At 38.0% G+C, this 24,293-nt stretch overlaps 1 protein-coding gene across 2 annotated transcripts in view; it reads right to left on the bottom strand.

Annotated features, from left to right (window-relative positions):
• Positions 1–4,181: 4,181 nt before the first annotated feature.
• PRKD1 (protein kinase D1) overlaps positions 4,182–24,293 on the bottom strand; it is a 150,248-nt gene continuing 130,136 nt past the window's right edge. For both annotated transcript variants that reach the window (XM_050897979.1, XM_050897978.1), the window contains 6 exons: positions 23,244–23,350; positions 22,658–22,819; positions 21,202–21,300; positions 19,772–20,039; positions 7,358–7,443; positions 4,182–5,153 (listed from right to left, as the gene is read on the bottom strand). In XM_050897979.1, coding sequence (XP_050753936.1) covers positions 4,935–5,153; positions 7,358–7,443; positions 19,772–20,039; positions 21,202–21,300; positions 22,658–22,819; positions 23,244–23,350 — 941 coding nt within the window. In that variant the 3' untranslated portion in view covers positions 4,182–4,934. The remainder of the gene's footprint in view (positions 5,154–7,357; positions 7,444–19,771; positions 20,040–21,201; positions 21,301–22,657; positions 22,820–23,243; positions 23,351–24,293) is intronic.

Below are 24,293 nucleotides of genomic sequence, written 5' to 3' on the forward strand. Positions count from 1 at the left end.
CTCCAGGCTCACAGCAGAGATAGATGCCCTAGGGTGTAGGACCTTGGTGCTTGGATGCCCAAGCAAAACATTTCATTTCATGGGACCTTTCAAAATAGCAACTTTTCATTCTGAAACTTAAGTAGACTTTTCTTAAATTCTTATTTGTGAACAGCTGATGTTCAAGTTTGTAGATGTGCTTAGTAAGGCAGCAAAATAGTTTACACTTCTTATAATGTGTGCTCCCTGTTCTTCACCGAAGCAAAGCAAAGATTCAGTAAGAAGCACAGACAAATATTAGCTCACCCAGTAGACCCTGATTCCAGCATTCACTTGCTCCAGTTGCTAGGAACGAGCTAAGCAAAAAGCAAGGTGAAACTCTGCATCCTATTCAGGTTTGTCACCACTGAAAAGTACCTGATCTACCAAGACAGTTCCTCTGGTTTACATTTGATTTGGTTGAGCTCTTTCCCATCTGGCACATGCACAGTAAACCCCAGGAATATGAGACTTCCGGTTCAGATGCCATAGGTCTGGTAGAAGGTGGCCAGTACAGTACGTAACTGGCTTCCTTTGTTGCTGGAATAAAATATAGTGTATCTTTCGGGGGGGGGGGGGAGGAATCAGTATCTCCGGGAAAGTGGTAAATTGAGCAAAGTTTGGGGTGCTGAAGAGCTACAGGGACAGGGCTCTGGTTTACCTGCATGAAGCAGAGCTTTTCCAGGTTGTCAACAATTTGGTAGACCTATCTGAATAATACTGCACCATAATCCGTAATTACTCAACTCTAATCTCTCTCCCTGTGTCTTATAGACTGAAGTAGTATGTGGTGGTTAACCTGCCTAGTGATTCATTCTTAAAATTTCCCTAGGAGTTTTCTTTTTTTTCCTTTCTCCCTAAATTATGGGATGCCAAGTGTCTGTTCCTATTAGTCCAGTAAGGGTTTGGGGTTCTTTTCAGCTTATTAGCATTTTCCATGTCACCTTTGTGACTTCATTGTCCAGGATAAATTCAGGTGTGCAGAAGAGGTGTTGATTTATCCAATAATGTAAAATAAGTAACCTGGCTTGTTTAACCTCTCAAAGAAAAAAAGACTGTTGTTGACACAAAAAACAGATGGTTATTGCCTTGCTGTGAGGTCAGGATTTACAGCTTTCTAACCACCGGAGAGGTGAGATTCTAGGAAGGCTTTTAGGTAGAGAGGTGTAGAGGGGAAAGAGGAGGGAGGAGGAAGAAAAGGGGAAGGCAGAATATCCAACTAGTTTTGAAGAGACCCTGCTAAGCTGAGAACAAGGAGGTCTGATGTAGTATCTGAGACAATGGGAGACAAGGCCCACTGACAGGAATTCCCTTCCATCCTACGATGTGAAGGTGTGGTTGGGTGGTCACACGTGGCTGAGCAGCTGTGCAACAGTTGAGCTGTACAAGTTGCACAAGTGCACGCTTTTTGCTCACTTTGTTTGCTGATTTAGTTAAACTGCCTGGACAAGACACTGGACAAAGAAACTGTATCTGAATGAATAAAGAAGATGGTAGAAGTGAAAATGGCAACTTAACATAAATCAGAAGTTCTAGCTTCCGAGTATGTGTTGGCTACTTCTCTGCACTCCACAGCTAAGCTTTGACACAATAAACATCTCTACAGATGTATGATTATGTGTACACATGTGCTTGATATGCATATGGTATGCAGTAGCGCAACAGAAAAGGAAATACCATCAATAGAGCCTCAGGTTGATATTTATGTGCAGCGTAACCATTGTTGGTTTTGCTTCCGTGATGCATGTGCAGGAACTGTTGGCCTAATGGAAAATGTAAAGGCCATGGAAACATTACTACAGAGCAGCCTACCATTCCTTTTTCCTGAGTAAAATGAGCAAAGCAAAGTCACGTAGGACAACACAATCCCAGATTTGCTTCAGTACACTTTGATGCTGATGTATCTGGAAGAGCAAGTTTCCGTTTAGGCTTTGAGTTAGGAATCAGTGAATTCATCTGTCTGGCTGAACTGCAAACAGTTCAAATTTCACAGTGCAACATTTTTGAACAGCAGCAGGGAAAATTTTAATTTATTATATTGGCTAATGGCAGATTCTTTTTTAAAAAGCAATGAATATTTGCACAACAAGTTCCTTAAAGTGATGAAGCAAGCTTCAGTGCTCAAAAAAACAGGCATGGGAAGGAAAAAAAGTGTAATATGCCCCTAGTAATAAAACAAGAGTTCCTTTGAAATCATGTTTAGTAGCTAGTCAGAAAGTTTCTCAGAGTAGTAATTTATTTATACTTTTGTTTCTGCTCTGTTGGCAAACAGTTTATCAAAACTGCTCTATGAGATTAAATATGTTTATCAACATAGGTCTGTGCTTAGCAAACCCTTGTGCATGCTAAGCATTGTTATGGCAGAAATCAGCAGATGATGGGGTTTAGTGCAAGTACTCAATGTCCTCCCTTCATTAAAAGTTGCACTGTTTTTAGTTTCATCACCGAGCTTCTTAGAGATGCTGTTGCAAGCTGCAAAGTAGTTTGCTTTCTCTTTTAATCTCCTGACTACTGTCCATGCTTCAGAACAGAGTGCCAGTATGCTATTAGATATTTTTGAGAATTTAACTGTGTTGTTGAAAACTACCTTTGCTCAAGGATTGGTACACTAATTGTAAATAAAACCAAGCCACTAATAAAATCCTGACTGACCTAAATTGATCAATATGAAAGCAGATCTCTAAATCTCTGTTACTGGTTAACATATAGGAATGAGACAACAAAATTAAGGCACTTCTGTGAGGTCATGGCTCCTTATTAACAGTCACGATATCAGCATCTGAACAAAGTCTAATACGATTCTGATAATTTCCCTCAATTTCTTTTTAGAAAAGTTAGTTAATTTGGCTTGACCCCTGGAGTTGTTAAAGAACAGAATATAATCTTTATATATCTGTGAGTCCACCACTGCACCTTTAAGTGGACTTGCTTTTAAATATACACACACATATACACTTTTCCTGACAGAAATTGGATAATCAGCCTGAGTCTATTTTTATGTTTATTTTACAGCTGATTTAAGATTAAGGCTGAATGAAAAAGAAACAATAGCCAATGATTAGCCAAATTTAGCCTTGTAGGAATGTCCTGACTGAAAATATAGACGTTACAGCATGGCAGAATAGTCAACACATTCGAACCCTGCCCAACCAGAGCTGTTTCAGAACATGTTACAAAGCCAGTGTTATCAGAGAGCTTCCTTCAGGGTCCAGCTGAAGTGGAAAAGGATTTATTTTTTGGCAGTGGCAGTAGGGGAAAGAGGTGGGGAGAAGGGAGAAGAGATTTATAAGTCATTTTTCACAATACTTTTTAATTTTCTATAATTTTTTCTGTTTGAATAAAGGTGCCTCTTCTTCCATTTCTTCTACCGTACACACTATCTGTCCAGTAGAGGTGCAAAATACCCAGGAAAAATTCTGCTGGCTTTGGTCATGTTACCTATCTGGCATAAATTTCCTCTGGACAAAGCTCTTCTTCAAGGAAAGAATGGATTTATCTACTGAAAAGCTCATGATTGTAACATAAAGCCAAGATTTGATCAGTAGAGGTTTATCATATGTGCTTATTAGCTCTTATCATTGCATACTTCTGCTTCTCATCCCACGTATCTTTTCTTTTTTAACCTCAGTCTTCAATACCTGTATATCAACTGTTTTTTTCAGAGACAGCCTGTGGCATAGAATAATTTTCAGCTTGTCACTGAGTTACTCTGGCACGTGTTTTACAGTGCAGCCTGAACCTCTCTCACTTAAAGCTAAATGGGTTAGTGTTGGAACACTAAGTAATTGTTAGAAATGAAAATTAATATCTTTAAAGTTTTCAGGGGAAGCAGAGCAGGAGAGATCCATATTACCTTGTCAGTTCAATGGAACTCAGTGGAAAAGCAGAAGCAGCACATTTCTCTAAAAACTAAATTCCCATTAACGTGTCCTCAACTTCCCCGCTCCCCCAGTATGTTTCAAAACTGATTGAACTTACGATATAAAATCAGTCCAAGTAGGTTCTTACAAAATATGCTTTATAGGTACGCAGGTTAGCTGGCAGCATTTTCCTACCTACCTCCACATGGGCTTCTTAATGATGAACTAATTTACTGCACCTAGTTCTGATGCCATTCCAGGGATATTTTAAACAGAAAGATTAATCAAATGAATCTATTTTAACAAGACTTTTATTGAAAACATACACAAAGTCAACAAGTTATTTAGCTTCTGAATGTACACATTAGAGAATATTCATATTAGAGAAGAATATTTTAAGAAAAGGGGAAGTACAACCGACATGCTGCAGTTTACATTACTAAGGCATTTAGGCTTAAGAGCAAGTTATACTGTGTGTATGTGTGTGTGTATCGATATACACAAACACGCAAACACATACACACAGGTTATATCTGATTTGAAACTGTACAGTGCTATGCAATTCGTTATTTTTTGCTTTTTCTATTTTTTTTGACACTAAATAAAGCTTTTATCCAAATGGTAGAAGTTGTTCACAGAACAGCAGTTATAATCTACTCTTCAAGAGTTTGCTTACAATTACAATACTAACGATGCACAAAAAACCCCCCAGATCTTCATGGGAAAGTTCTCTTACCAAAATGAGGCTCAAGTAAGAAAAACACTAGTTTGCAAAGGCACCGTGGAGACAGGTTTTAATACATTAAATACAACATGAATCATTCACAATAACAAGTTTAGTGTTTCTGGGAACTTTTGTAAATACAACACAGTTGGTCACACAAAAATGTTTCTGTTGATTTGTCTTGGCAACTCAGATACATCAACAGTGTAACAGCATAACAGCTTTGTTCCCATCTGACAGAAAATAATGGCAGTTCTGCAAGGCAAATGTTAAACCTGACCGTATGTATTTATTAATTCCACAGTGTTTTGACAGATTATAGGGGATGCAACTTAAAGGATGCTGACACGCTCACTGAGGGCTTTCATTTCTGTTTCTTCTATCTTGGTGTTTTCATTATGGTTAGCACTTGGACTGATAAGGTGTGCTGGATACTGCAATCCATGTTCTCCTGAATACTGTTCCCATCGGGAGTCATCACTTTCATGGGTGATGTAACGTTCCCCCATTTTACACTCAAGTTCCCTTAAATCTAACCAGGTTTGATAGTCCTGAAATAGAACAACAGTATTAGTTTTAAATTTCCTAAAATAAATGACATTCCCTTCTACTACCAATAATATGCACAGCGCTATTAACTCAGTAATCTAGAGGTCATGCATCCCTATTGCTCCAGAATGGAAAAATCTTACAATTAATAAACATCAAATCTGCCTATAGAGAGAGGTTTCATCTCTAGAGGATTGTTTGAAAAATTAATTTTATTAAACGCTGTCATAAGTATAGAATGGTGATGTTAGAGGCTGTTTTGCAGAATGTATGGATACTCTACAGATTTCCATAATATCTAAATGAGGCATGGTGGTAAAACAATTCCTCACACTAGTCACAAGATAAATAAGGAAGAAAAAACATCTTTAAATCACACATGCACATCCTAGTGATCTGTATCAGATAGTCAAGACAGTTGCTCCATTTCAGTATAATGGTGCAGGATATGAATTCAGTTTGGGCTAGAAAAAATCTGCTTTTCCAAACTTAGGCAATTACTGGTGTGCTCAAAGAGACATATACATCTAAACATCAAGGTATGTTAGAACTCCATGTTGACAGTCAACAGCAAGGCTGGAAATTGGTTTGGCTCTCACGCTGTTTAGACCATCATGCTCTGCAGCCTCTGATCTGCCTAAAGTATATCCCAAGTTTAATAATTTCTTTTCTTATTCCCACCCAAAGCATACATGAAGCTGCAGTAATAAAGCCCATCCTAGCCCCATGCAGACTAACCTCTGCTCACAATCCTGTATCCAGTTTGCTTTCTTCTCCTTCACCTTTTCTCAACCTAAGACGCAACCCTGGTCACCTAGCCAAAGCACCAGAAAGCCCACACGCTGTAAATGCATGAAAGCCTTCATCCTTAGTATCTCACATCCTTTGGACCACTTCTTACACAGACTTCCTCTGAGAAATCACCTCTAAATCTCACTGCCCCGCACCACTGTTAGCTTTCCTTAGCCCACAAGGTTGGGCTCTTCTGGAAAGATGACTCGTCTCATTCATGGTGCTAGAGCTGCTGCTGTACTGCCTCACCTTAGTTCACCTCCACTCACTATTGCACAAACGATAAAAGTGGATGTAGAGAGGTGAAGAACTCTGTCCCATCATGTGAGACAGCCAGCATCCTTGCTGCAGACCTTAGCCCAGATCACCTCTCTGGTCCCCAAAGGCTCAGACAAATGCATTCTGCAGTGGTTACCAGGGAGAAGAGCAGTCTTGGAGGAAAAGACTGGAGAGCAATAGGAAATCTGGGAGGGAGAAAGCAAGGCCAGGAGAAATGTTCCTGGGGAAGGCAGGGTGCAGGGTGGGAGGTTGCATCCCTTTTCATCCTATACCAGCAGGTCACCCTCTACTTTGAGAAACAGTTGCAGCTATAAGGTACTGGAGTAGGACTCAGTTTTCAGTTCAGATAAAGATTCCTTTGGGATTGAGGATTACGCATCTGATCTGTGCCACGCCTGTGCCATGACTACTTTCCTAGATGCAAACATGGATCCCTTGGGAGATCCAGCGGGCTGATGTTCCAGGCTGGCCTCAGCCTGCCCCTGTCCCCAGGGAGGGGCCCAATGCCCGAGCCTGGGGCTGTCCCCAGCCTGCCCGGCTCCCTGGCTGGGGTCAGTGGGATGGGCCCTGGCTGCTCACTGCACTGGTTCTCTTTTAGGCCTTTAACTGGCAGTAATTTGGCTGCTGCCAGGATAAAAAAATTACCACATGAGGAGCAGAAGACAGTGCCTGCTAGCATCTCAAAAATTCCTAACATTTCAGTTTTTAGTTGAAGATTTCAATTGAAGGTGGCTAATGTATTTTCCTGGAAAGCATACAACTTCACTAGTTCTTCTGATGACTGTGAAGTGAAAGCCCATTGATTATTTTTAATAAGAAGTGAATCAGGGTAGACTCCAGGCAATGACATAATGTAAATCAAATGACTATAAGGGGTCTTTTTCTCAGTGGACAAACAAGATAAAATATTTTTGTAGTGTATTTTGAAAACGTGAGAGTTTAGTATTGGAATCTAATACTTTAGAAATTAATGAGAATCTAGAGGCAAATTGGTGAAGGAGTATGAGGTTCTCAGGATCTGAAAACATCTTCACGTTTGTAGATTTGCTTAGATTCCACTGTGCTTAAAGATGAAAATTTGTTATATACTCAGAGCCTAAATGCGTAAGAAAAAACATGGAATTTGTAGCAATACCTGTAACCATGGGTGGCTTAACGTTTTGTCCACACTGTAGCGCTTTCTCATTTTCACTTGCAACAAATTATTTATGAGATCAATAGCTGAAAAGAAATAATATTGGAAAATGTCAGTTTAAATACATTTGTTTCAACTAGAACATGCAAACAGAGAGATGGACGGACGTGGTAGTTGTAAAAAGAGGACAGTTCGCCCTTCTTACTCCAGCTTTTTACAAACTGCAGTCAGTGTTGATGTTCCTGAAGGTACCCATGCAATCCTTCCTAATGGGATTATAATGTTTTACTAAACAATTGCCTGCTAGCTAGCATATTGTCTACCTAGCGTATCGTCTACCTCTGTGTTCATTTGCAGGCACACAGCAAAGACTGAAGATAATTCTCACCCAGTTCCTGCTCAAGTGAAAAAAATCTCATGTAAGTGAGGACTACAGTATTCTTCAGTAAACCTATATATAGATATGTATATATTTCTCTGAGACTCTCAGTATCACTCTTAGATGACTGACAGCAGCACCTTCCCAGGCACTGAGTGGAGGAATCAGGTTTTTTAAGTCCCAAGTCTTGCAATACTATTCTTTTGAACTGAACATTGCTTCTACCTGCTAGTCAGCAGTCTGGTGTTTCATAAAGGTGAGAGAGCCTCTTTACAAATTTCATAATTTTTGTGTTTTTGAAGGAGTCAATGATTCACTGAGGTTATAGGTATGTGTGCTGTGGTGCCTGAAGGGAAGAGACTCATGAGTCAATGACCAGTGCATGGAACTGCACTGAGTGACCCATTTGGAAAAAATCTCTGGGATAAGATTGCTAAGCTTTGAATGCATCTACTAAAACCATTAAAAAACTTAAAAAAATAAAAAATGAGGGTATCGTGAAAGGTTAAATTCTATTCTAGGTGGTGCTAAATGTTCAGCATGTGTTCTGGGGGAAGCTTATTGTTATAGAATAATTGACCGGCCACAAGGAATTATAATATCACTGCAACTTTCCCACTTCATCACAATATCCCTTGGCTTGTCCAAAGTATGCTGGTTTACATCTTTATTTCTTTGTTTATATCATGGTGACAGGGAAAGACGGTCTTGAAAGTAACAAAGAAACATGGCATCACTGAGGGGAACTGGGTCTGAAACATGTCAGATAGACATTGTTGCCAGCTGGGTATTGAAGGAGCTGAATAATCATCTTGTCTGTTTTAAGAGCAGGAGATGGGACAGAATTCTTTAAACTGGTACATCTCTGAGGTTGTATTTTGTACAGCAATATGGAAAAGCTTTTCTTTTTTAACAGAGGCTTCCTCTCCCCAGGCTCAATTTGCCAACTAGAGCTTTCTGTGCGTTTCTGCCACGGTGCAGAGCACAATAAGCACAATGTCCAGGAAAATGGGAATGTATATGGCAGCCTATCTGAATGTATGCAGTAAGTTTGACAGACAAATCTATTCTTAGCAACAGTGGACTATCACTAAAGTAGCCCTGACTTCCTGGTGCTGAATATTATCTTGGAAATCAAAGCAATTGTGGGAATGAGATAAAACAAATCTCAGGACTTCTGACAAAGAAGGCATTGCCAGAGGTTCTGAGCCATGCTCTTCCTGGAGCTGATGGTCCTCATTTTACTTTTTCTGTTGTGGGCAAACAGATTTTTAGGTACTGTCTCTTTTAGTGCAAAGTACAGTTCATGCTAAATTCTCTAACTCATGTTTATTTTGTTCCCTCTCAAAATGTCTGTGAAGTGGATGTGGGATCAAAAAGCCAGTGGATAGCCAACAGGACCACTACTGATAGATGGTAGCACTCTGAAAACTCATTTGTTTTCCAAAATAGTGGGTTTAATCTTTTTCCTCTTTATTGGTAAGAGAAGTTCTTAAGTTCCCAGCTATGAGGAAGAGACAGGGAAGTCAGTCATATGTCATGGTTCAGTTATAGAGTGACTTCTGATATAACCTGGGAAAAAGTAGTGGCCATTGTTTTTATCTGATGCTTGGAAGAGGAGAACATAGTCCTTACCCACTGCAGTAAATCTGGGTATCAGCAAACATCAGCATCTTCTGCAACACTGTCACCGTACCCTTAAATTCAGCAGAATTACAGTAAGACTTCAGTCTGTCTTTTGATAAATAGGCCAGTGCTGAATGTGAATTTAATACGGTTCCCATTTGTTTATTGTCTTCAGTGGTATTCAGGTGCATATGATCTTCAGAGATAATTTTTCATCATTTACTATGAATCTCAGTTTGGCAAATAGGTCAAGAACTTGATGAAAGGGTTCATTGTCCTGGGAACTGATTTCAGTTAGCCAACTGTTGAGATGTAAGTGCATGTTTCCCAAGATGTGCCTCTATAACTGCCAAATACCTACTGAATATTCTTCCTGCCATGGAGTATTGATAATGTCTCTATTATGCATCTTCTGTCCAACCCACTGGAAGCAGATATGACTGTGAGCCTTACAAGTGATGAAATTATACATAGCTATTCAGCCTCCCTCAACTTATAGCAGGATGAAGACCCCTTTGCCCCTTTTTTTCCTTCAGGACTATGACATACTACATGTAATAACATCTTTCTTTGTATTCTTGGGGGAAATTGCCAACGGCTTGTTGAACAGACCAGAAAGGCACTGGTCTAGAAACAATCACAAGAGAAGGTACACAAAGAAGGACAGGGAAGGAAACTAAGATGAAAGTGACAAGGCAGCTTCACTGGATGGTTAGGATTGTCAGTATTGAGCAATCATTTGCTCTTGAGAACAGTTTACACAGATAGTCTGCTTGTTTCACCACTGGAATATTGCTGTCCCTGTAACAAGTTTTGGTGTTTGTTTTTAGTTCTTTACCTAGGGTTCTTTTTGCCAGGAAAGTTTTGAATATCACTTGCCTCTTAGCAATAAATAAGCACAAATGCAATGTGACTATTATGAAGACTTAGGGCGCAAACTATCTGATACAATTCCATTTGCTTTAATACTCAAAGTTTTCAAATGTAGGTGAAGAAAGAAATCAAACATGAGTTTCAACAGCAAAAAGCACTTCTCAAGCACACCACCTCTCAAGCGTAAGAGTTCTGAGTATCAGAAGTCAAGATGCAAGCGATGTGTACTGGCAAGGCAACGAAAGGACAATGCTGTGTAAAGGAAAGCAGGAGCTAGGGAGTTCAATACAGACAGGCTGAGTGCTGGAACTGAAGGATTAAAGGATTTCCTTAGGGATCTGGAATAGTCTGTTAATGAGAAAATTCTGAATTTAACTGGTGTTAAATTGTAGAGGTTCAGACACTGATAGGTTCTGTTGGACTATTTAAAGGAAATGAAGAAAGATCCTGGTTATTCTCTCTGCTTCAGCTTACAAAAAACCCCATCCTGTCCTGATAGTGTCCTGACAGCCACTATCTAACATAGTTTGGTCTGGCTGCAGTTTATATAAGATGTACAAACATTAAGATTCATGTTGACTCAATTTCCAAATTAAAAAAATATTCATATAATTAATAATTTGATGATTACATTCTGAGTTGTACTGCTTAAAAACACTGGAGATAAAAAATTGGAAGGTATTAACATTTAGTTCAGACATACAACTCAAGTGTGATTCAGAGGACCAAATTGGGGCATCAACTGTTAGGAAATTAAATTTTCTGTCTAGGAAGATAAAGCAGTTTTGAGGAGAGGGTAGCAACTACACTGTATTTTAAAGTAAATTTCATGGATTTTCACTAGAGACTGATTATTTTTTTAAAAATCAGGTTTTAAAGTAATCCTTGTCAGACATTTTAAGAGCTTTATAAACTTTGACAATATTCCTCTGTAAAATCAATAACTCAACAAATGCAGAGCATTAAGAAAGACCACCTATCGTCTGCACTTCATCAATGGAATCCAACAGGTTATCACCAAGGAAGCAACCTGAATGAAAGTTCTGAAAGGATTATGGTACTGCTTTTTCTAACACTTTTATGGGCTCCTGCTTACTTCCCATGATTTAAGGATACCATAAGCAGCCAGCTGAGGGCTTATCAAGTTCCAGGAGCTGAAGACTTTGTTAAAGGGGATAAACAAGCCAACTACTCCAGTAGCATGACTACTGGTCGTTTAGATAGGTGATCATTCAGCAGAACCCCCAACGGGAAGATTCAAATGCAACTTTAAAAAGCTGTATGTCCCCTTGATTTTAGGAAAGATGGCTCTTTAGTTGCATTTTACTGGAAAGAACCTCCAGAGTCTGGAGGTTCATGTTTCTAAACTGCTTATGGCAGTTTATTAGTATGGCAAATAATTAATTGTAGTAAAGACACGGTAACAATTTTCACTCTAAGTATCAAATTAACACATGATAATTACATGTTCATAGGAATGACTGCTTTAACTCCATTAGGATGTGACCCACATGTTAACGCAAAAGTTTACAAAATATCTGAAAACCCTATTATGAACCTACCATTAATTTAGTCCTACCATACAGACTTTAGTTTTTCACGTAAGTTATAAAAAAGAAATCACCTTAAGAATATCAAGAAAAGCAGTCCTAAATTAACAATAAATTTATACTTGGTCCAGAATTTTTAAAGTATACCCATAATATTAGCTACTCCTACAGCCATCACTTGTAAAAATTTAAGCTGCTGCCATTAATATAAAACTTAGGACTTCCTAGGCCCTGGATTTTTCTGAGTATAGCTCTATTGATGAGTGGTATAATTTTTTCATACACATAAACCCCTTCCTTACTGCTCATCAATACAGCTTTGTTGACAAATGCTCTAGTGTACATGCAGTTATTTTGGCAAAAAATAATCTTCAGCTGGCAGAGCTTATTTTCAGGGACATGGATTCAGCTGTACTATCAAAAGAAATCCTTGGCAATTATAAGCTGCACCTCTACAAGAGAGGTTTTCTAATACTAATCTATCCTAGCAAACATGTGTAAGTAGAGCCAAGACCTTACTTTAAACAGCTAGTTAAACATTTACTGAGGTAGAGAGCATCTTTGAGCTATAACATGCATTTGACCTCCTCATACTTAATGCTCGTTCATGTGACTTTCTCATTAATGTGTGAAACAGAGTTTCTATTCACATTATGCTGAAACAAGTCTAAATAAATACTAGCTTGAAGGCAGCTGTGGTACTTATTTTTGACTCAAAAGCAGTGTAACAGGCACACCATGATCAAATTTAATGCATGGAAGAAATTGCATTGTTTCTTCCCAAATTATTTAATAATATGAAGTAATGTGAAGCATCTAATCAACAGTGTGCAGACCACATAGCTCATCAGGCTAGTAGTAATAGCTGTGTTGGTGGCTGATGAAAAAGAATTATGAATACAATGATTTACGAAAATTCCACAACAGAACAAAACACACCATGAATAATCCAAAGCTTGACATAGCACATTTTAGGACTATGCAGTTCAAAAGAACAGCCACCACAGTGAAGACACAGTAGGTAAAATACACTAACAGGCAGACAGATAAAATCCTTCAGGGAGTTCTGTCTTTATATTTAGCAGTATTTATTTTTTGTAACCTGTAGCTAAGTCAAAATAAATCTTTTGAGATGATGCAAATTTGGTGGACTGGAAGGTCAAAGTTGGAAACGAACAGTAATGCTGTTGAAAATAGGCTCCATGTTTGACAGATGTGAAATTTAAAGCTATAAAATAGGAAAGAATTCTGCAAGTAGATTCCTCTGTATGAATATCTAGCAAAATTCCACAATAAAGTCTGAATTAAGGTCAAATTGTCATACAGCAATTCAGTGAATTTGGAAATGTAAGCTGGCTTGACAGTCATTGAAGACAGAACAGAAATAGCAGATTGGGCGATGGAATGTTGAATGGCTGTGGCAAAACCTGATTTTCTACAAGATACCCAAAGTTTACCACAGAAACTACCTCTCTACAGTAATATCTCACAATTTTATTTAGACACACAAACTCAGTTTTTGGGGAGTATTCTTTCAAAACAGAGAAAGAGGAATTTGGAAAAAGGTGGGAAAATGCAGCCGCTTAGTGGGGGTGGAAATTAGAATTCCCATGGAGGAATCTGTGAGATTGTGTGTGTTTGTGTGTATACACACAATCTCTGACAAACCTTAAAATGTAAAGCAATTGGGTTTGGTGAAGTTAGAGAAGGGATTTTGTGCATGATGGCTAAACATTGGTAAATGATGCTTGCAGAAATGTTCTGAATGGATAATCAGTTGGGAAAAAATACATTTCTGAGAGCTACAAAAATTGAAAGGTCTTAGTTTTTATAGGTTAAGTTTTAATAGGGGAAGAGGACAGACAAAGCATTACACAAAAAAACTAGAATTTCTCAGCAGGAAGAGTTGATGAGATTAATCCAGATGTTATGACATCAGACAGACACATTATGGAGAGAAAAGAGTCATAGTCAATGACTAGACCACATTCCTGAGTGGCAGAGAAGACAGCGACTGAAAGACACTAGACACTCAAAAATATTATCCTCAAATGGATTCTGCCTTCTTTCTTGGCTTGGGACTGTAGATTTTTATTTTAAAAATTGCTAGAAAATGCTACAGAAAAAGTAATTCTCAAGAAAATAAACTAACATAGACCACACCATTACATTCATGACACACTTTTCCTCCAAAATATAATTTCTTCCCACATGTTTTTGCTCTGAACCTGCTAGACTTTAAGTGTATTATTTATATACCCATGCAGTTTAAACTGTTATGGGTCATGTGGTTTTACAAATCTATTGCCTCATCAGTGCAGTTTAGAATTTGAAAAGCCAATTGAATTTTACCTTAAGACCAATAATTGAATAAGGAACACAGAATGGGAACATTTAGGCTATTTTACCACTGTTGTCACTTTTCCAGACACAATGTTTAGGTATGACCTAACTAATTTTTTTTTTCCTCTTCAAGTTTTGCAACCGTCTTCATTCCAGCTCCCAAATTAACATGCTGTTGCTTGGCAATATCAGCAAAAGCATCTACTGAGCACTAAAACCGAAGTGGTGATAAACACAGTATCATTCACTCTAATTTGTGCACTATCCATTAAATGCAAAGAAATATGTGATTTCGCTAAAAAGTAAAATATCTGAGCTTTTAATTCCTCTCTGATTACAATAAAAATAGAAGTAAACATGGCAATAATTAAGTTTAGCTACTCTTAAACTTTTTACATGAGTAATGGTCTGAAAAGAGTGCTGAAATAACTACATTTGCAAGAAGTTTTACATCCAATTTGGCTCTCTGAGCCAGAGTAATAGTCATAAGCAAGAAACAAAAGGTTTAAGCGCTGTTCTACTTTCCTCAGTGTTGATTTTTACAACAGGCATGCAAAAATTCCTAGCACTGCTTTCATTAGCCATTCTGCGGCAAATTATATGCCCTTTAATAAAATCGTTGTTGCACAGACACAGGCAATACACTTGGTTGATGATCACTTCCCTTAATCTAAACTGAAAATTGCATAACAAGGTAAAAAACCCACAAATTTAGAAACATTTACGGTTCCACTAGAACTACATACACAGAATTTCAAGCAAACGAGTTCCTGCAGTTTGAGAAGCAGCTAGCTCAGGTTTATCAGCTGCATATGTTTGTGATCCTAAACATACAGTATAGTTGTGAAGTAACCCCTCCCCCCCATCTATTGTTTCAGGTTGTCTGTCTTATCTGCCTTCACTTGCTTTGCACATCAAGCAGGATTGTTGACATAGACAGCAATAGGTTTGAATAAACATTTATTTCTTTTTCTTTTTTTTAGCTCAAATTGCTATGTAATTCCTTCTACTACTTACTGTTCTACAACAGTGTTTCTAGGATTATCATATCGTGAACATTCATAGCAACCAGTACTGACACATTTCAGCAGTAAAAAAAGAAGAGACAGTCATGCACATTGCATTTTATATGGTCAGAGAACCTGAGCATTTTTACTGGCATGCATAAATCAGAGTTAATATTAATTCTCTTAGATGGTAGCCTAGCTCTTCTAAGTTCACCGAATTCTCAGTTTCTGCCTGCTATTACTGAGGCATATAGTCTCTGGATGAAGGTACCACTTTTACAATCTAGCTGTAATGTACAATTCATAGAGTTCATTGGTAAAGAGTGCCTGGACCTAGCACTGTCTTTTGGACGTATGAGAAGAAAGCAGTAAGTAATGGAGAAAGAAAGAAGAATATTTACGTTAGTTTTACTTATGGTAACCTTTTGACAAATGGCTCCTATTTTTCAAGTTCACACAATATAACGCTTAAAAAGATCTTTCTTACCTGCATTAAAGATAATATTTATTTTGCATTTATTTTATCTGCAACAATAATACTTGTCTAATCAATTTTTGTTTCAATTTTTTAATGCCATAGCGGTGCAGCAAAATTTTGGTTGAAGGTTTCTGTGAAGACTATGGTTGTTTATTATGTGTTAAAGTTCTCTTAAATATTTGCACAAGTTTTTAAATGTCAATAATTAAATTGGACTAACTGCTGGATCTTCAACATTTTTTCTTTCTTACAAGTAAAAATCACTTAAATAATACTGTTTTAATTTTAAAACAAAGAATAATGCTTCTTGCAAGAAGATATCTGTGTAGATCCTTCAAGACAAACAGCAATTTCAATCGTAACAGCTTTAAAGAAATAGTTTGATCAATGTTTATTTACAAAGACTTTGCCAGATTCTGTGGCAGCATCACATTCCACACTGTGATATAACTCCCTTACAAGCTTGAGTGGAAGAACTAGTTGATGAAATTACCGTCGTCTTGGGAGAATTATTGCTATGATACAAATTCCAGGAAATATTTAAACGAGAAATCTACTGTGCCTTTAAAAGAAACCTATTACGGTTCTTTTTATATGAAAATTAAAAAAAATTAAAAAGTAATCATAGTCATGTATGTTAAAACTTCTGTTGAAAAATGTTCAATGATTAAGAACAACTGGCAAAAAGAATAATGGAAAAGATATGGCAGGCAAATACCCAATTCATTAGCTTAACCTGTTTGGGAAGCTGGAAGAGCCTATGACAAGCTAAAGGAAGATATTCAAGTGCACAAATGTAACCTGTCGGGATTGAAACTAATTCTCTGTCTGAATTTTGTAGATTTATAGCACTTAGTGCAGAGAAATTTATGAGCCCCAGTGTATTTTAGCTTGAAATGAGCTTCATGTTACCATAGTTTACATTTAAATCATAGAATCATAGAATGGTTTGGGTTGGAAGGGACCTTAAAGATCATCTAGTTCCAACCCTCCTGCCATGGGCAGGGACACCTTCCACTAGGCCAGGTTGCTCAAAGCCCCATCCAACGTGGCCTTGAACACTTCCAGGGATGGGGCATTCACAACTTCTCTGGGCAACCTGTTCCAGTGTCTCACCACCCTCACAGTAAAGAATTTCTTCCTTACATCTAATCTAAATCTACCCTCTGTCAGTGTAAAACCGTTACCCCTTGCCCTATTGCTACACTCCCCGATAAAGAGTCCCTCCCATCTTTCCTGTAGGCCCCCTTTAAGTACTGGAAGGCTGCTATAAGGTCTCCCCAGAGCCTTCTCTTCTCCAGGCTAAACAACCTCAACTGTCTCAGCCTGTCCTCACAGGGGAGGTGCTCCAGCCCCCTGATCACCTTCGTGGCCCTCCTCTGGACTTGCTCGAGTAGGTCCATGTCTTTCTTACACTGGGGCCCCCAGAGCTGAATGCAGTACTCCAGGTGGGGTCTCACGAGAGTGGAGTAGAAGGAGAGAATCACCTGCCTTCACCTGCTAGCCACACTTCTTTTGATGCAGCCCAGGATATGATTGGCTTTCTGGGCTGCGAGCGCACATTGCTGGCTCATATTCAGTTTTTCATCTACTAATACCCCCAAGTCCTTCTCCGCAGGGCTGCTCTCAATCCACTCATCACCCAGCCTGTATTTGTGCTTGGGATTGCCCCAACCCCTGTGCAGGACCTTGCACTTGGCCTTGTGGAACTTCATGAGGTTCACATGGGCCCACCTCTCAAGCCCGTCAAGGTCCCTCTGGATGGCATCCCTTCCCTCCAGCGTGTCGACTGCACCACACAGCTTGGTGTTGTCAGCAAACTAGCTGAGGGTGCACTCAATCCCACTGTCCATGTTGCCGACAAAGATGTTAAACAGCGCCGGTCCCAATACCGACCCCTGAGGAATGTCACTCATCACTGCTCTCCACTCAGAAATTGAGCCGTTGACGGCAACTCTTTGAGTGCGATCATCCAGCCAATTCCTTAGTCACTGAGTGGTCCGTCCATCAAATCCATGTCTCTCCAATTTAGAGACAAGGATGTTGCGCAGGACAGTGTCAAATGCTTTGCACAAGTCCAGGTAGATGATGTCAGTTGCTCTTCCCTTATCCACCAATGCATACCTTTAATTGTTTTTATTTGCAATGTTGAGTAAGCAACTTCATAAAATCTTTAAAATCATCTGTGTTTCCCACCCAGATGCTTCAATCATTTGTAGCATCAATTATCATGGCACTGTTCAGAACTGTAATCCAGATTAGATGTGTTAGGACACCAGGTACAGATTCACATTTTAACCATGCTATATAGCCATAGACAACAGAAACTGGATGGAGCCAGCACGTGCACAGGGCCCATGCACCTGCCCTCTTGTGACCTGCACAGGAGTGTGGACCAGAGTAGCTGACATGAGAAAACCATTCCTTTATTTCCTCTAGGTAATCTGGAGTTTGAGTTCAATTTTGAACTCTAAAAATCAGCATTATCAAGTAATACTTGGACAGAGATCTAGACTCCAACTCCCTGTGTTAAACATAATGGATCTGTTCACACTTTTTTCAGGTTTTCGTTTAGCACAACAGAGTGGCTCATCAGCTAGCAATTCAAAATACATAATAAAATCACAATGTATAAACAGATTTTAACTTAGTAATTTGTTAAAGTGTGTTCTTTCCCTCCCTTCTGCATGCTTGCAGCCTGATATCCATTAACTCTTAATGAAGGCTGTGATTCTATAAAAGAAGAGATAACACCCCAATAGGTGAGCTTTCTGTAGGTGCTCTACTGAATCTTCACCTCTGAATGTAGAAATTGATCTTCTGTCTACCACAGTAGAAACTTGTGGGAGACAGTTTCTTGCAGCCTCTTCTGTGTTGATTGCTGTTTGCTTATCTCTAGCGCCAGATAAAGCATTGCTGCCAACAGATTCTGTCAGCTTACATATCAGAAGTGTGTGGAGGTTCAGGAGGACTTCAGTGTGTAATTGTGCAGATTTATAGTTTTGGTTTGTTTTTTTTCCTCCAACAGATCTCATCAAACTTCATCTGCCACTGAGATAAAACAACAGACAATGCTCTCAAAGCATTTTTCAGCTGAGAATCTCACATGGCTATAATATATATTATAGTAAGCAATAGGCACACTTCTCTAAGCTACGCTTAACATGTAAGTTAAACATGTCACCTGCAACCCAGAAAAACTGTACTGTTAATAATGGAAACTGTAAACGCTAATATTTTAATTGAATTTGGTACATATTCCAATTCAGAAAAAAAGATAAGAATCCAATGTTTATGATGTTTCCTTTGCTTTAAGACTTATGAAGCAATCTTGCAAAAAGTTAAGGACATAATGATTTAAAAAAAAAAAAAAATCCCAAAGAAAATCAAGCTGCCTGAAAATGTTATGTACAAGAAAATGTTGGTGAAACCAGAACTGATATTTTTGTTAAATGCTCTACTTAGTTGTGTTTAGAGACATCTTTAATAGAATTCATTTACCTTCTTTAAAGATGTTCATAGTGAATTATTCACATTGTTCTTTTACCATCAAAGGTCTCTGATGCCATTGACCAGAACTCTAGTTTCAAAAGTCTCATTAGTTATCTCCAAGCCTTCCACCCTCTGCAAAAGTCTCTTCTATGACACTTTCTCACACTGTTCTTGAAACCTCATCTGCTTGGAATTGTTCAGTCTTTTTTATCTTCTCCGCAGAAAGACTATCAGGGTACAGCATCCTACTGAATGGAAACTAAATTACTAGCACAAGTAGAATGAGAAAAAGACTGCAGAGGCACTAGAGCTGAAAGAAGAGGTACAGAAGTAAATATAAGCAACACCAGTTCCAGCAGCTGAGGTTCCCCACAAGATTCTATAGCAACCCAATCTGTAGGTGGCTATGTGCCTCCTTCAACACCTCCTGGAGAGATCTCATGCTAGAGGATTACGCCATATGCAGTCTATACATGCTCTGCAGGAAATGTCTAAAGCAGCTGGTAGCACAAAACAGAGACATTACATTATGGTACATTATGGTACCTTGAAATTTCAAATCTTTTTTTTTTTCACCAGTATGTACAGGGGAAAAAAAAAATAAAAGCAAAACACATCTACTCTTTTTTAGCATTTATATGAAAACCAGCCACAAACAGATATTACCTTCATGAGAAATTTCTTTCCATGGATTAGGTGGATACATGAAAGCGGCATTCTGGATTTGGTCATGTATGTCTTCATCTTCATTGAATGGAAAGGTACCACTGAGGCTTACATAAATGATGACACCCACAGACCACATATCCAGAGATCTGTTATAGCCTTTGTTTCTCAGCACTTCTGGAGCAAGGTAGGCTGGTGTTCCTACAACTGAACGCCTAAATGATTTCTCTCCAATGATTCGGGCAAAGCCAAAATCACAAAGTTTCACCTGTTTAAAGAAAAATGCTATAGTAAGACAGACATTATTTTTATTATCAAACACATAGTTGAGGAACTCTTATCATGGTTTAGTTGCAAGATGCATCTCTACTGTTCCTTCAAGCATACTTGTTTTAAAACTCCTCTTTGAGAGGAATACCCTTATTCCACCGAGACATTGGACCAGATAATCAGTCCATTGCATCTCCTCTACTCCTTCACTCCATGGATAAACCACGGTAAAATCAGTAACACAGGACAGCTTAGAACGAAAGGAATACAGTTTTGGATGGGCCTAACAGCTCAGGCTCCTGGTGAAAGTAGTAATATAAAGTAATACTTATTCATTCATAGCGTAAGAACACAGCAAACAGTAAAATTGTTTTACCTATGGCTTTTTCCTAAATCAAGCAAGTTGACAAAATTTAGTTCTTGAACTTCTACTTTTATTTTGTTGTGGACCTAGTTACACCCTGACTCTCTGCAAACTTCCTTGTCTGATTTCTTCAGAGGGACAGATTTAGCTGCTTAAAAATTCTCAATGCCTCAGTATAGATCCTTCCTTTCCAATTATTGATATTCGTATAATTTACAAATTATCAGTAGTGCTCCTTTTGAATATGGGCAGTTGGAAGAGATTATAGATGAACTCTGCAGATCAAAGGCAACAGGAGCTGATACAAATACCTTTTAATGAGAAATATGAGCCAGAAAGTATATTTAAATATTCTTCAATCTACCCGGCATTTAAATTCATAAAAGTAAAGAAGAAGCTCTTGTTCTTCATGACCTCTACCCTAACTTTCAGAAAAATAACTGTCATTCTGGTGACTGTTTGCAAATTGTCACTTATCTGGACCAAATCAATCAGATAAGTAATTTGTGCTGTAATGGTGAGCAAATTAGAAACAATCGCACAAGTAGTTATGTCACACTTGAAAATCTAGTTGAATGTTTTAGGCAAATGACAAAAGGCAAGGATTTTCAAACATGTCCTCTTTGGAAAGTTTTTTGAATAAGTGATCAGTTTTTTCTTATCTAAAAATTCTGTGTAGTTCCTGGAGGAGATACAGACAGGTCACTAATCACTTTTCTGTTTGTTCATAAAGTAATCATTGCTAACACTTACTAATTTGAACAATTTATCTTAAGAAAGGGTATTTTCTACTTGCCTGTGGGAAAGGATCAGCTGATGCCAATAACACATTTTCTGGTTTGAGGTCACAATGAACAATATTTTTGAAATGAAGATGTCTTAAAGCAACAAGGATCTGTGAAGAAACAAATCAGAAAGAAATTCAGTTTTAAATGTCATACTTTTTTTTTGTTCATTTTGTATTGTTCAGACAATATCAGTGATCAGAGAAGCAAGGACTGGTGTAGAGAGAAACAATCCAACAAGAACGTACCTTTTACAAGAATGTCTACAATGGAAAAAAAATGAAAAAGCAAAAACGTCAGCTATTATTTGCTGTGCCTCAAGTTTTCTTGATGTTTCACTGCATGGACTATTATTTTTCCCTCTCCAAAGACTTTATATTCCAAACATTTTTTAAAAACTGGGTTCTAAGTACTTGTTTACTTTTTTGTATGAAATCTTTGGATGCAGAAACATTTGCAAAATGACCTTCCAGATCTAAATTCACTCAAAAAATTTCACGGAAATACTATGTGATCCAATTTAAGCATTTTCTTGAGGAGAGAAAGCATAAGGAGCACTGCATGTATTTTTACTCTGTTACACACACAAGAACATGACAACAGAGTGTAACAGATATCCATCCTATTCCTGTGGCTTTAACTCCATTCCTTGTGTCTGGTCAGGGGCTGCCAGAATTTCCCCCTATATTAGAGCAGGGAATGGCAAGGAGGTTGAACGAACCTGGGAAGGCAAGAAACCAAATTCTAAAGCTGGTGGCGGTTTTGCCCATGAAAGCCTGAAAACTAGGGAACCTGCTACGTTCTACCCCAAATAATAAAATTCTGCTGTAACACTGTTGTTCCTGTTCCTTTCTTTTTCCTGACTGCTGAAACACAGGCTGCTCTGACTCTGAGGTGGCTCACTACTCAACTGTGTATCTAAATTTAAACCAGTATTATGGGCAGCCAAAGAAGCAGTATGATAATATGACAACAGGAAGAACAAAAAAAAAAACCCAGATCACATTGTTAACAGAAGTCATACAGGAAACCAGACTCATTTAATCAGAGGTAGTGCTGAGATCCAATCTCAGCACAGAAAATATGCACAAAAGTCCATTGTACGAACTGCAATGGATAGGTATGGGGCAGTTCAAGAGGCTCAAATTTTCTTTGTGTAGGTCTTCAACAGTTTGCTGTTAGTGCTTTGCATCCCTTTCTTGTGCTTAATTCTTCAAGCATATGAGAAACTGTAGCTTGATGGCTCTTCCATCCAGCAGCCAGACAGCTGTACATGTGTCTAGTTCTAGGTCCTCTTAATGGTCCACTACCTATCAGATAATGTACACAAAGCTGTCTCACCATCCCTGATATTACAATTCAGGCTTTCATAAATCAGACAGGTAAATTATGCCAAAAGCAAAATGTAAGAAACAGTGATAACAATTGACCTGAAATCTCCTTCTAGGTCTATAATTAATTTCTTACCTGAGTAATTAAAAACTTTGTTATTCTCTCTGGCAATCTGCCCTTTTCACTTGATAAGATCATCTCCAGCATGTCTCCATGGAGTTTTTCCATAACAACAAACACTCTTTCCGGCGTCTCAAACATACACTCCAGATTTACAACCCCAGGATGATGAAGATTCTATTAAAGATAAATACAGCACCAGATTTCTCAACATGATCAGTAGGTTTTACCATTACATAGTCAGTCTTCAGACCTCCCTAAACCAGAAAACATTTCAGTATTTCATAATTTAAACTGTGTGCCTAACCTGTAGGCAACAGGCATGAAATTTCTAGGGACAGTAGAGGAGAACAGATGAACTTCAAATTAGTTTAACAAACATACATTTTCCTTATTGTGCCTGGTGCTCAAAACTGCAGAAATTCCTAACGTGACATTGCCAATACATTTGGTCTTGGCTGTTTATGCAGATTAAGCAGCAAAAATACTAGTATTTTTGCAAAAATACTAGTGATTATCAATTAAAATAATTATCATATTATCTGGTATTTACAGAAATGTATAAATGGAGTTAATGCAGTAAAAAAGAATAGAAAAATACCTGTAAAATTGCAACTTCATTACGAAGTTGACTTTCCTGTTTAGTTGGAAACCTTAGTTTGTCAATTATTTTAATGGCAACATCTCTTCCTGTTTTGCGATGTTTTCCTGCATTAATAAAACAAAAGGCCTCTATCAATTAACATGATTAATTGTGAAAAGTGTTCCACTTTCACTGGGTTGTACAAATGGCCACAACCAAGTAATTCTCAGAGCAGGTTTGCAGCAAATTAAATCACTAAGTCATTAAAAGTTTTGTGTCGTTTCCCTTCTTTCTACCCTTTGACAAGAGAATTTTTCTTATTATCATCTGACAAAGCTGTTTAAACACGTAAGAAACATACACATGAGAAAGTCAGCTCTGCATTTCAACAACATAGATGCAAAGTTAACTTTCTTATATATATGCTTGTTCATGTACTTAAGCTGCATTCTATGTAACTGGCATGTTGTAGACTTAGTCATTCGATAGTAGCTCCAGACTAGCAAATAATGAAATAAGTGATCGCCTTTAGGCATGTGTGTGCATGTCCCAGGTTTATCAGAGCGTCATAGAGATTCTTCAGTGAGAAATTCGTTGTTAGTTCTCACTTCACACTGTCTCAAACAACAGCTGTACCAAAATACACCCCCAAAAACTGCTGAAAAAAAGGAGGAAAAAGAGATGAAAAATGGATAAGAAAATAAGAGAGAGAAACAATTCTAACAAACTACTGAAAAACAAAGGAAAAAAGCTCACAAAAACATGCCAAGAAAAACAGCAGGAAGAAGAAATTTTTTTTTTTTTTTTCATTCATTATAGTTCTCAAAAAGAACAGTTTTCTGCACTTCAGGGTTTTCTTTACTAAAACTTATAGAGAATATGAAGCTATTAATATACCCTGACCCACTACTGGGTAGAAAAATTCATATTACAAAAAGACTTTGTCAACAAAAACCAGCTTCATTGTTTAATGAATACTGCTCATATAAAACAATTGGCAGCTAATTTCTGTAACAAAACATTTCAGAGTCCAAATACTTCCACCATTCAAGAAATTTTCTATCTTAA

Source organism: Gymnogyps californianus, chromosome 5 (genome assembly GCF_018139145.2).
Source record: "Gymnogyps californianus isolate 813 chromosome 5, ASM1813914v2, whole genome shotgun sequence".
NCBI lineage: Eukaryota > Metazoa > Chordata > Aves > Accipitriformes > Cathartidae > Gymnogyps > Gymnogyps californianus.